Below are 14,179 nucleotides of genomic sequence, written 5' to 3'. Positions count from 1 at the left end.
GTAGAATCGATTTCAGGATTTGTACTGAGCCTCAGAAAAACTAATCCCTGGTATTCCTGAAGTCTAGCCTACCTCCTCCCTGGGCACTGGATCCCAGGAATGGTTATGATATAACCTATCTATCAATCTTTGGGATTTAAAGGGTGCAGAAAGCAGAAGAGCTTTAATTAAGAAGAAAAATGTTTCACATTTCATTGCAACCAAAAGCTCTGCTAAATGAGTGGTTCTCAAAGGGTGATCTGCAGACACCCTGGGGGCCTCAGGCTCCTGTTCGGAAGTTTGTGAGATCAAAACTACTTTTGTGAGATACTGAGACAGACATTGCTTGATCTGTTCTATGTGGTGACCTTGCACTGATGGTGTAAAAGCAACGACAGGTAAAGCTGCCAGGGTGTCGGCCTGGAGCACAGCCGGGGCACTGCATTCTACCAGCAGTTGTCATGTCCTCAAGGCCATGCAACTGGGAGTAAACAGAACTAAATAAACTACAAGGCATTTTCACTTAAGAATCTCCCTGATGCGGCAATAAAAATTATTAACTTTACTTACATTTTGACCCTTGAGTACATGTCATTTTAACAATCAGTGTGACAAAATGGGAAGTGCACATAAAGCATTTCTACTGTACACTGAAATCTGATGGTTGTCTCAGGGAAAAACAGTTGTGGGATCCAGGTGCAAGCTAAACCAGCTGGGTTTTTTGATTTTTGTTTTTTCATATCATACCATTTGTACTTGAAAGTATAACCCAGAGACAAACTGTGGTTATCTGGACTTGGGTATCTGGCAGACATTTTCTTAAAAATCAACTATTTTATTCCTAAGAACATAACTGACAGAACTTGTTGACAATAATAAAATTCAAGCTTTCAGGTACAAATCAGAATTCTGGCCTCCCAATACTCACTGACTTTTTGATATCATCAGTAATATTAGCAAAAAGTGATTTTTTATATTATATGTTACAATGTAACAATATATGGACAACCCACATAACTCAGTGACCAATATTTTCCAAAGCTAAATGCATAATGTTACAAAGTTACACATGGGAGAAAGACTTACTCAAAGTGCAAACTATACCAAGGGATTAAATAGGATAGTATGAAAATCAGTTCGTTATGATTACAGACTCTACATTGTGGCTAACCTTTAAAAAGGGCCACATGTTAATGTTTTGGTGCACTATTAAAGAAGATGCAACAGGATTTTAAAAGGCTATTGAAACACTCCTCCTATTTGCCACTCTAAGTGAGGCCAGATTTTTCACCATATACCCAATTAAAACAACATTCCAGGGCTGCCTGGGTGGCTCAGTCGGTTAAGTGTCTGCCTTTGGCTCAGGTCATGATCTCCTGGTCCTAGGGTTGAGCCTCACATCAGGCTTCCTGCACAGCAGGGAGTCTGCTTCTCTTTCTCTCCCTCTGCCTCTCCCCACTGCTCATTTTCTCTCTTTTTCTCAAATAAAATCTTAAAAAAAAAAAAAAACAACATACGGCAACAGATTAAAGACAGGCACAGATATGAAAATCCACCTGTCTCCTATTAAGTCAGACATTAAAAAAAAATCTGCAAAAAATGTTAAAGAATGCTACTTTCTCAGTATTTTTTTTGTTTTGGCAAAGTAGTTATTTTTCATAAAAATATGTTTTTGTATCGGGACACCTGGGTGGCTCAGCGGTTGGGTGTCTGCCTTTGGCTCAGGGTGTGATCTCAGATTCCCAGGATTGAGTCCCGCATCAGGGTCCTTGTGTGGAGCCTGCTTCTCCTCTCTCTGCCTGTGTCTCTGCCTCTCTTTGTCTGAGTAAATAAATAAAATCTTAAAAAAATATGTATTTATATCAACATGAACTGTATTTAGTATTTCATTTTTTTAAAAGATTTTATTTATTTATTCATGAGAGACTCAGAGAGAGAGAGAGAGGCAGAGACACAGGCAGAGGGAGAAGCAGGCTCCATGCAGGGAGCCCGACATGGGACTCGATCCTGGGACTCCAGGATCATGCTTTGGGCTGAAGACGGGCGCTAAATTGCTGAGCCACCCAGGGACCCCCTGCAGCTAGTATTTCAAATAACTCTTTTGGGTCTTTAATTTTTAAGGAGTTCTGAGACCAAAAAGTTTGAGACTAAAGACTGAAAAACACTGGACAATCAAAAAAATTGTAACCAGAGGGGGAGGGAGGGAAAGAGAGAGAAGGAGAGAGAGAGAGATGAGCAAAATAGTGGGAGAAAAGATCAAATCAAAGTAGGTTGAGAGGACACAAGAGGTGACAAAATGGACAGAATGCTGACTCCTTCTCCTGTAGGAGAAGAGATGAGAGACCAGGAAATAGAGGAGATGTAGAGGTAAGGGAGGTTTGTCCAGTGAGACACAACAGAGCCCATTTTCAGGCTGAGGATGAGGTGCCAGAGAGAAGAGAGGATAATGGGATAGCAGGTCATCTGGAGAGCAGAGTGCAATAGGAGGGGAGAGAGGATGGAAGGAAGAATGCAGCAGCAAGAGCCTGGGGCCTGGAACATAACAGGAGCCATCCTGTGCACTGATGGGATGACACAGCTGTGTGTGTTGCCTCACACGTCCACGCCTGTGGACTCTTCCCGGGCAGCACACAGAACAAGTGTGAGATCTGTTCAGCAGAGCTGGGCATCTGTCAACATAAAAATGTTCTTAAGTTTGTCCATTTGGTAAATGAAGGATAGGAATACATGATGCTTACACTGCTTAAGTGAAATAATTGGTGCCATTTATTATGACGAAATAAGGCCTGAACATATGAAGTGGCATAGCTGGTATTATTATTAAACCTCAGTTCTTGAGTGTCTATACCAAATGTTCATACCTTCTTAACTAAAAATTGGGACAGAGCCCACCAAAGGATTTCTTTTGAATCTGTGTGTTTAGTTGACAAGTCTTTAGAAGGCATAAAAATTAAATCACTCTTAGTGAGATATCAAATCAATTGCCTCAACTTAAAAGAATAAAAATGCGGGATCCCTGGGTGGCGCAGCAGTTTGGCGCCTGCCTTTGGCCCAGGGCGCGATCCTGGGGACCCGGGATCAAGTCCCACGTCGGGCTCCCGGTGCATGGAGCCTGCTTCTCCCTCTGCCTGTGTCTCTGCCTCTCTCTCTCTCTCTCTGTGACTATCATAAATAAATAAAAAATAAATAAAAATAAAAAAATAAAAATGCATGAAGTAAGGACCTATCTGGGAATTCTGGGGCATATGGTTTTTGGCCAGAGAAGCCCTCTCCTACTTGCTAAAGGGCACCATACAGGAAGTGGATATAAAAGGCCCTTCAAGCTACTGATAATCTGCATAACTGAGGAGTCATAAGTAACTAAAAATTGCATTTAGAGGCATATGTATCTAACTGTTGCTATAAAAAAATCCTGAAACCTTTATATCTCTAAATATAATCATATTTCCTATCAACCTACAACTTCATTACTTCAATCCTTCATTTGCTGTGCATTATGTCACTCCTAGTCCACAAGAACATAATAAAATAGCCTCAAATTTAAAAATTACATTATAATTTCATTCTACTTCCAGAGGTATTTAATCTTCCTTTCTGAGTTTTGATAGGCGGTAGCTTACAAGAGCTTAAATTTTTTATTCTGAGACTAGCAAAAGAATATTTTTACAAACTCATAAGAAACCTATATTCATTTTAGAACAAGTATATGACACATATACGTGTTCTATACTGCTTTTCCTTTAGTTCAGTAACATTTGTGTATTTCTACACTTTGATTTTTTTATGCTGCTGTAACAAATATAGTCATGTAAAGTGAGTCAGTGTTTACACGGTGACCAAAAGAGGAAAATTATTCAAACCAAGTCAGGTATGGCATGTTCAGTGTTGACTGGTCTGTTGTGGGAGTGGGGGGGGGGCGCGGGGCGGGGTCTTTCACAAGGATATCTAAGTTCAGCAACACGGCACTTGGTAACTACGTATTAATAAGGAATTCTGAGAAAACTCCATTGAAGTTTATCTTCCACTCCTTGAAAAAAGTTAGTTCTACTCTCTTAATGTCTAGGGTACGTTTAACTAAGGACACTGTATTATTTATAAACTGGCAATTAAATGTGGAGTCCTCTGTACTTTGCCTCCAACAATTATCTATAGAGTGCCAGATGAGGCCTCTTTGAAGATCATTCCTCTGTGGAGGAATTCATTTCTTCAACAAGTTATCTGATTGTACCTCTGTAATTCAATGTTTCAAGAATCCTACTGCTAATGTATCTGTGCTTACTTCCTCTAACATAACAATATAGCCTTATTTGTTATAGTGATGAAAAATCTGGCAGAACTATTTTGTCAATCAGTTTTTTGAAGGATATATGTTCTATAGTCTCTTGAGGGCACTGAAATTTAAGGAATTTTCTTTTATTATTAATAGATGCTTCTATATTATTAATAATATCCCTGGACCTAAAATGTAAAATATTAGGAAATATTTAAATCTATGACTATAAAGTTTATACAGCAGTTAAAATGATGTGATTTTTGTATCTTTCAGTAAATATATTAAAGAAAAATATCTATAGATACATAAACTACTCCGGGAAGATCTAGGATACTTAAAACAAGGACTTTTAAAAACAATTTTTAGAAGATAATTATAGTTGGTATTCTGTGTACAATTATTTTTGTTTCCATAGCTTTTGAAATAAGTTTTAAAATATGTATCCATTTCACATACACACATACATATATATTCACATATTACATAAAGGACTTAGAGAAACTTCTAGAACACAATACAGTAAAAAGATGGAAAAGAAAGAGTGGTCTGAGGTGTGATGGTGGGGGAAGGACAATGGGGGTCTAAGACATGACTTTCTGAGAGTCAGGCAGAGATTTGGCTTTGAGCTGCCTAAGGGCCACAGCAAAATTTTTAGATTAACCTCCTGGTTATGTGGAAGAAAAAACAAACAAAAACCAAAACACATACTAGTTTCTTAAGACAAAATAAAAAAATTCTTGTTATCTGTGTTCAAGAGAAATGTCTTGAGTCTTCACAGAAGGGACACTAAGCTAAGTGCTGCATGGCATCAGCAACATGAGCCCTACAATAAATGCACTGGCAATATTCCCACGACACTCTCTCAGAAGATGCCTTAATGCAAATTGCAGGCGCAATCCTGACAAGGAGCTTCAGGGACAGAATTGCAAAGGAGACCAGGCACTGTGGTCCGAGCAAGGCAGCTCCCCTGATGGTGTAATTCACTCTCGGGATAGAAACTCAAACATGTAGAGGAATAAATGGACCATGTGTTTTGGGTTGTTGATTTTATTTTTTGATGGACTATGTGTTTTTTTATTTTTACTTATATATTTTTAAAGGCTTTGGACTTATTTATTTATTTTTAAAGACTCATTCATTCATTCATTCATTCATTCATTCGAGAGGGAGTGAGAGAAGGCACAAGAACCAGGAAAGGGCAGAAGGAGAGGGAGAGACAGACTCCCTACTGAGTGGGGAGCCCGATTGGGGCTGGATCCCAGGATCCCAGGACCATGATGTGAGCTTTAGGACAGACCACATGTTCTTCAAATGAGCTCCTTAGTGTTCTGTTTCTCCCAAATGAGTTTTAGATAAAAGCCAATCGATGACCAGTTTGAAGTTAAAACTAATGGTGCATCACTGGAACGGAGGCAGTGAAGCAATGTCTTCAGGTGTTTCCTTGGCCTTCCTCTGAGTTTAGTCCATATAGAAACATGCATTCAAGGATCCAAGGTTTTATAAAACAGGAGACGGTCACCAAGAACAATGACTCAGGTTTGGTGTTTCTCAGTTTTGGATTATTAGAGTATTCATTTTCATACTTCAGTGTACTTAAAAATCACCAGGGAAGGCTGCTAAATGCAGCTTCTCAGGCTTTGTAATCGTCTGAGGTAGAATCTCTGCAGGGGAGCCTACAAATCAGGTAATTCTCTTAAAGATGGTCTAGGAACTGCACTTAGAGATCATTATTCCCCATAGGGCCTACCTGGGAGATAACCCTCAATACCAGTTTTTAAACTTCACCTTCTCATCTGTGTCCTTAGTTCTCTCAACTGTCTGTGTTTTAATATTCAGTTGTGTGAGCATCCTTCCAACATGCCCTTGAGACCCACAAAATCTCTAAAATTCTAGCATCTACAAACTATGTACACATTTTATTATGTCTTTTATATGAGGACCCTCAATTACACGTTGATCTCAGGCTATGAACAGGAATGTTCTTCTGAACTACTGTTCTACCCTATGAACACTGTGACCTAGGTACTGATGGTCTGTGCCTCTTTGCACGCTAGCTGCTACATTTCGATTTGAACGGCCTACTTCTGGCAAATTAAGCATTTATGCTTTGCTGTAACCTCATGTTTTACTATCAGTAAGTGAGCTTTGGTCAGTGATAAGAAAGAATGTCTATCAAATTTTATTGGCATGTGTTCTAATGCATCTCTACTTTCAAGCAGAAGATATTAAAAGAAGTTTTAACAGTTGAAAGAAAAGCTATTATATAAACCAAATTAGATAAATCAAACTTTTTGTATCACTCTTCATTTCTTTCAATGAATTTACAATTTATAGCTTAAACTTTAAATATGTTTTGAATAAAGATGTCAGAGGACAAAAATTCAGTTAACAACATAGTAGATGAATCCACCACTCATTAAATTATTTATGGAGTCATATAATCATGAAATAAACCTGAATAAATGAATAAATAAGCAAACCTGACTAAAATGGACTCTTGGTATATAACAACACACAGAGGTCAGACTAAGTTAAAACCCATGACTTTCATTACAACAGTAAAATGGAAATTTTATTGTAATATGCAATCTGAGAAATAGCTGCCAAATTACCAACAATAAAGAAAATCTTAGAGAAACTACTTAGAGAAACTAATGAATATTAATTAAAGCTTTAAAATCCTGAACTGAAAATTCAAAATGTAGATGCATATCAGAATCATTAAGCCCAGTGGTCAAGGTTAAAAAACTAAGCAAAACAAAACACCAAGAAAACCAATCTCAGGATTATTCAGCATTCAAGGATGCTACTTGTCTTGGTACTCACAGAAAACTGTGAATTCTATGTATAACCCAACTCAAGAGTACTTTTGATTTTTAAATACTTGATGACTTCTGGATACCATATTAGCTCCTAATAGAATTAATACAACTTTAGATGTGAAGATCACCTTTATAACATTGACTAAAAATTATTTAACATTTTGAGAAGTAAACCAACTTTTTCACATCTATGAAAATAATGCCATTTTGTAGTCTGTATGTATATAAAATACTTCCAAATTTTAATTAACTAATTTCTTATATACATTTCCGTTTTCCACATTATTATTAAGATAGACCCACAGGAAACTAACATTCTCTGAACATCTAAATCATAAGCATTCTGCTGGGTGCTTTGACAAATATTTCCTTTAAAATCAATACTTAAAAAAAAATAAAACAAATACTTAATGAAGTTTTTTTAAATGTATTTTTATGATCTGATCTACCAACCATAACAATTGAGTATTGGTATACAGCAACATTACACAGCTTCGCCTAAGTTAAAACCCATAGCATCTTTAAAATAGAATAAGGGAATAAATAAAAATAAAAGAAATAAAAAAATAGGGTAAAGAAAAAAAAGAAGAAAAATTAACAACAAAAGACTACAATATTATATAAAGATTGTAAAAACAAATGCCACATGACCAGACCACAGATACGCACGTCACTGACTTTGACTAGAGTTTGATATCTAGTGAAAGGCATTTATAAGTAGAGAGCTCACAAGTGCAATAAGGCACCCAGGACAATGGCACAGACATGGCAGATATTCAATAAAATAATTTTAGCTTCTGTTGATATGTTGGTATCTTTGTTGTTGTTCATTTATCAGCCTAGTACAAATCAGCTAATAGGTAGCATGGCATCGACCAGTAAAACTTCTGAGGCCCCATCTACGTTTAATGTTCTCTGACATTCTCCATAACTTATTGCCTGTTCCAACTAACATTTAGCATAAGCAACAACCTTATAGTGCTAATCGCCCTTCAATGTTTATGGACTAATTCTTACATAAATGGGCCTCTGTGGCTTATATTCTCACAGTTGTATAACATCTAACCTAATCTCATAGTGAACAACTGTTATAAATCTGAAGTTTCATAAGATTAGGTCTTACCAACTATGTCCTGGCCAAAGAATTACATGCTTTTTGCTTAAATGCTGCTGATTCTCCATTGTTTACGGAATAATGGCTAAAATCCTTTGTATGGAATTCAAAGCCCTATCCCTCTGACACTGTATCAGATTCCCATCCTCAGCCTACATTCTAGCCACTACCACAGGAATTTGCCAAGCTCACCGTATACTTTTGTGTCTCTAGACATTTGCTGATCTGGGTCTTTCTGTTATTTCAGATGTTACACACTGGTTCATCCTGCAAATCTCGCTCCATCAACTCTTCTGTGAGGCTCTTCTAGAATCCACCACCACCAACCCAAAACCTTGTGGGGGACAGATCCTTCACTCTGATTAGCGGCCACTTTTATTAAAACACGTTCCTCTTTTAATAAAAGGTAATTATTATTAGTCTGCCTTCTCTTCTGTGAAACTTTCTAAGAATCTATTATTACTATTATCACTATTATTATTATTATTACTTCTCCTTTATGAAGCTTTCTAAGCCTCCTCCACCCAGAGTTAAACACCGCCATTTATTGCCCAACCTTGTCTCTGGTATGTTATTCTCCTCCAGCATAGAACATAGCACCCTGGAATTATTTATCTTAATAATCACCTACCTATCAGACCCTGTGTGCTCCTCAAGGAAATCATCTTATCTCCATCATTGTTCCCTAAGGCCTAGCTAGTACTTTATGCACACAGTAGGTGTACAATAGATGTTATTAAATTAATAAACAAAATACAATCACTTTCGATCAAATCAGAAAAATCTGGTAGTGAGCATGCCTCTTAGCATCCGAGCAAAATCCTTACCCTCTGGCAAAGAAACAACAGCAAACAAAAGTGTACACCAGCAGACTAGGGTAACTTAAGGAACTGAGGGTGCCACTGGGTGGCAGGCAGGCTTCCAGCAAGGGCAAAGACAGGCCCTTGAAACACTCAACCATTTCCTCACATTAACTTCCAGGAAGCTTAGTTTATATTGCCAAGACTGGTGCTGTAAAGAATCCTTTGCTAACACTCAGCTCTGTGATAATCATTGCCTCTATAAAGTCACAACCCAATGTCCATTTTCACATAGGCATTTCCTTAGAGAAGGACTGACTAGGAATACAGCAGCTACATGTACTCTCATCAGTTAACTGCATAAAAAGATTTTATATGTACAAGTTTTAACAAAAAAGAACACAAACCAGACTTAATGTGGCATGATGTTAAAAAAAAAAATGACTGGATTCTAACACACCTAATCTGTACCACAAGAAAATATATCTGTACACATGTATATTTCAGCATAATATTTTCCTTTTGGGTATTCAGGGTGGCATGACTCAGCAGCAGCAAAAACGAAGAGGTTACAATATGAAGCCTACTGTAAATATGGAAAAAGATACTGGAAGACTCATGGAGTACAAGTAATTCAGCAAACACCTGCTGAAATGCCAGGAGATACAGAAGACAACAATGCGTCATATACCATCACTGCTCTCGGGAAGCTTACAGTCTAAAATAAAGCTTTTTACTACTGTATGTGCGTAGAACTGAGAAAACATAAGTAAGGAGGTCATTGAATTTGTCTTAAAAAGAAAACTGTTATGTAGCTATGACTAACTGGTTGTTCTGTTTTCTATAAAAACAATGATTTTCAATAGATTTAAGCACTATTTCCACTGACCACTTGGAGGTAAAACATTTCCTAACAAAATGTTCCCCAAGCTATACACATTTTAAGAACCATAAACTACTTTAAAGGGAAAATAAACACTACTACATTTGACATTTTTTTTAAAAAAAACCTTCATTTCATAACAATTACATGCTATACATGTTTAAAATTATTGGTTATGCTTAACATATGCAACATTATGTCAATTCTAACTGCTCTTGGCCAGCCTTCTCATAGGGAAAACACCTACACTTAGTAAGACAATATGAAAAATGCTTTTAAATTAAAAATAAAACTTAAAATGTGAAAATGTGGTAGGAAAGGTTCCTTTGACTGAATAGTATACTTTCTAAGTCAGAAGCTTCCTAAACTCTTCCTTTTATAATGTAAATGCTAATTTCAGTGATGAATATATGAACACACACATACTAAACAGATGCTATCTCTTACTCATTTTTTTAAGTTTTGAAAAAAATCTCATCAGTACCCAGTTTCAAATACTAGTTCTATTATACCTGTGTTTTTTACTATGATCTGCCTAAATTGTTTTCAGAAAGTAAGCAGATATTAATTTTTATAACTGGTTTTCTAACTAACAAAACTACTAACTCATCCTGCTAAAAATTTTTTCAAAATTGTTAGTAAAAATTATTTATTTTGCATGCTATTGAAGGCTTCTTTACCTGCAGATGGCTGGGAAACATTCTTGAAGACCTTTCTTTTTAACTAAAGATCCTTCAAGGCAGTACATAATGATGTCCATAACCTTTACAGAAAAGATGTAAATCCAAAATTAATTTCAAATACTTAATTTTCCAAAATACAAATTATTTAAGGCCTCAGCTGCATGAAAATTCTAGATGGTTTGATCACAATATTTACAACTATAGCATATTTATTGAAGTTACAATATAGTTACTCTATACTATAAGATATTCCCTCTCTTATCTGTGAAAATTATAAAAAAAAAGAGCAGTAACATACAGAAACAAAACTTGTTGACTTCAAAGCCAGTGCATATTTATGTACAATATAGGTACCTTTTATTCACGCACACTACAAGTCTTTGTTTAGTTATAATGCAAGAACATACCCTTTAAAAAGTACTCCAATACAGACTACTTCCCTATGAATGATAAGTACACAGTTATCATTTTGACTTTTAATGAAAGTTAAGTAAGGTCCTTAGAAATGGTACAAAAGTTAATTCATTTAATTATCTCCCTCTCTTTCTTTAGATAATTCTTTTAATGCTCTCTTTTTATTTCCTTGGAAATAAAAATGCTGATTTATATTACTACATGGACATTAAATATAGGCTGTTCTGTCACATTTAAAGCAGGATATCTTACCTCCACAAGAAGATCCACAACATCTGTGGGCATTTTTTCAATAAGAATCTCAATGACTCTCAGAATTTCCCCTTTAGCTCGTGCAAGAGTTGTCGTGTGCATGTTCTGTTGTGACTGGGTATTTGCTGCAAGAGCCGTATGTCTGTGTACCTGTGAAGACATAACCATGCTATAGATATGGCTGATACTTGATTCAGTTTTGCATTTCTAGCCAGTGGTTTATTTTTCACTTGTTAATACAACTGGGGAAGAAAAAGAGAATCAACAAAAACAAATCTCTTGGGGTGGGTCAGGAAACACTTGATTGCAAAAAAAAAAAAAAAAAAAAAGTAAAATATAGTTTTTAGTAAAATAAAGACTAAGTATTCTCTAATAAAATCCTGTAAGTTCTTGGGTATAATAGGAGACTTTAATATAATACTACCATGACATTTTTCAAAAGACAGACTGAAGGTTTGTGGATTTGGCGTATCTGATGCTGAAGTCAAGACAGCAGTTAGAAGACACCAGCAAGTAAGAGACATGAGACTTGCTCTCAAGTAATAACAGTAACTGATGCTTACATAAGACTTCTGTGTCCCAGAAGTCTTTATATAAATATAAATGAAGTTGAGAAATTCAAATGAACATGCCTCCAAAAATAATAAGCATTGTAAATATAAGTTCATTGTGATTTTTCTTCCCTGTACAAATTGTAAGTCTTAATCATTCAGAGGAGAAAGAACACTGGTAGGTGCTGGGCTAGCCATGGAGGAGTGGGCATGACAGGGGAGGGGAGGGGAGAAGAGGACAGAAACAGTGAGAAATAAAAGTACTTTAGGATCTTAATCTAAAACTCTAAGTGGAAAATTTATTTTTACAAGATAATAAATGTGAACTATCACATTGAAATATTAGAACACTAAGAATGTGGAAATCAACTGGCAATTAGTAAAACATCAACATTAAAAATATTTTTTAAAGATTTTATTTATTTATTCGTGAGAGACACAGAAAGAGAGAGGCAGACACATAGACAGAAAGAGAGGCAGGTTTCTCACTGGGAGCCTGATGTGAGACTCGATCCCGGGTCTCCAGGATCATGCCCTGAGCCAAAGGCAGACTCTCAACTGCTAAGCCACCCAGGCGTCCCTAAAATATTTTTAAAATACCTTTCTAGCCAAATGTTGGAGTAGAATAAATCAAAAGCATGGCTATTCTAACAGTTTATTTAAAAATACTCATATTGGGATGCCTGGGTGGCTCAGCGGTTGAGTGTCTGCCTTTTGGCTCAGGGCATGATCCTGGAGTCCCAGGATCGAGTCCCACATTGGGCTCTCTGCACGGAGCCTGCTTCTCTCTCTACCTATGTCTCTGCCTCTTTTTCTCTGTGTCTCTCATGAATAAAAAAAAAAAAAATACTTATGTAGAAGGTGAAAATTAAGTTCAAAAACATAATCAACACAGATACTTGCTTACTCTTTAAAGAGGCAGTTTTATGCCAGGTACTTTTAGGACCTGTATATGAGACCAGACTTATTCAATATATTCAATATTACTGTCTATGCATACTCAACTGATAAAAAAAAAACTGGTAAGAAATTCCAGGCTAATAAATCTGCTCATTTATAAATATATACTTCATATAAATATGTAATATCTACAAATCATAGATCTATAACATACACATGCATATTTTAAACACAGTGCAACCTTTCTGTAACACTATGCACTAACAGCAGAACACACCCCCTTTACTCTACAAATTTATTTTAGAAATGAATTCAAAGTCCCACCACCTCATATAAACCCATACAATCTGCTATTAACAAGACCTTCCTTCCTCCCTTCTAAAGCTACCTTCACGTAACAAATACTTGCTCCATGCCTATTAAGAATGGCTCTGGGGTAGACACAGGCCCAGCAGGTTTCAGGTTATCAGGGTAGACTCAGGGGTATTTATTTAGTATTTTAAAAATTCATCATAGCTACAGGAAAAACAACTCAGAGTTCATACCCCATGGACACCAAGTGTGCACATTATTTATGCTGAAATGGAACAAACCTTTAAGAAAAAATGTAGGGGCTTATCATCCTTTTCTTTCTCTCCCACTACTAAGACCTACAGGAAAGATTCTATAATTGGTTCATTGTTCTTTACTAGTTTTTCAGTTAGATGTGGGCAATTAGTTAGAACACTAAGAATGTGGGAATCAATTGGCATTCAAGTCTTTATCTGTGACATGTAATAGGAAAAACAATTAGTAAGTTTATGACTTACATTTTTGTTTACAGTTGAAGAGCCAGTGTTAAATAAGTTCAGTGTTGATTACGGGAAGATATTTACACTTATAAAATGTGAATATCTTTAGCATATTTTAATTTGAATAAGCCTGTTATATTTCAGATTGAAAAATTGATTTCAAATATTTGCAAGAGAGTTAACTTTGAGAACAGAAATGAATACAAAAAGCACAAGTAAGGAATGCGTTGCTGTGGAATTCAGGGTACATGCATACAGGTACGTATGTATTCATTTTAGCACTTAATTAACTTGCACTGTTGTAGAACAAATTGGAAGTATTTGTGGATATGGACCCTCAGCTCACAGTACGTAATAATTCCTTTAAATGAGAAGATGGAGCACACAGAGAGGCTCTGCTCACCTCTTTGGCTATAGTTGTGATGAAGGCGGGTGGTCTGGCAGTGGCGATGAGCGAGAGGGCATGCCTTGCGGAGCGGGCGGAGTCAGCTGCAGGGCTAAGAGGCAGCCCCATTGTGATGCTAAACAGGGATCAGGAAAAAAAGGAAAAAAGAAAAGAAGCATTTGAAATATAGACTGAAAAGATTAGACACAGCTTATAATGTCAGTTCAAGGTCAATGGGAGCACTCAAACAGTTAGAATATAATGGACTTGCAACAATGAGCAGTGATTAGGAGTCAGGGTGTTCTGGCATCAAATACAAAATCGAATAATTA

The 14,179-nt window shown here is 36.4% G+C and overlaps 1 protein-coding gene across 5 annotated transcripts in view; it reads right to left on the bottom strand.

The window, feature by feature from the left end:
* Positions 1-14,179, bottom strand: part of LOC129495477 (WD repeat-containing protein 7) — a 353,352-nt gene that overhangs the window by 80,515 nt on the left and 258,658 nt on the right. For all 5 annotated transcript variants that reach the window (XM_055303010.1, XM_055303012.1, XM_055303011.1 and 2 more), the window contains 3 exons: positions 13,866-13,983; positions 11,221-11,370; positions 10,552-10,634 (listed from right to left, as the gene is read on the bottom strand). In XM_055303010.1, coding sequence (XP_055158985.1) covers positions 10,552-10,634; positions 11,221-11,370; positions 13,866-13,983 — 351 coding nt within the window. The remainder of the gene's footprint in view (positions 1-10,551; positions 10,635-11,220; positions 11,371-13,865; positions 13,984-14,179) is intronic.

The sequence above is a fragment of the Nyctereutes procyonoides genome, unplaced genomic scaffold (assembly GCF_905146905.1).
Source record: "Nyctereutes procyonoides isolate TBG_1078 unplaced genomic scaffold, NYPRO_anot_genome, whole genome shotgun sequence".
In the NCBI taxonomy this organism is placed as follows: Eukaryota; Metazoa; Chordata; class Mammalia; order Carnivora; family Canidae; genus Nyctereutes; species Nyctereutes procyonoides.
Note: the sequence above shows the minus strand (reverse complement) of the source record. Positions and strands in the feature narration are given on the sequence as shown.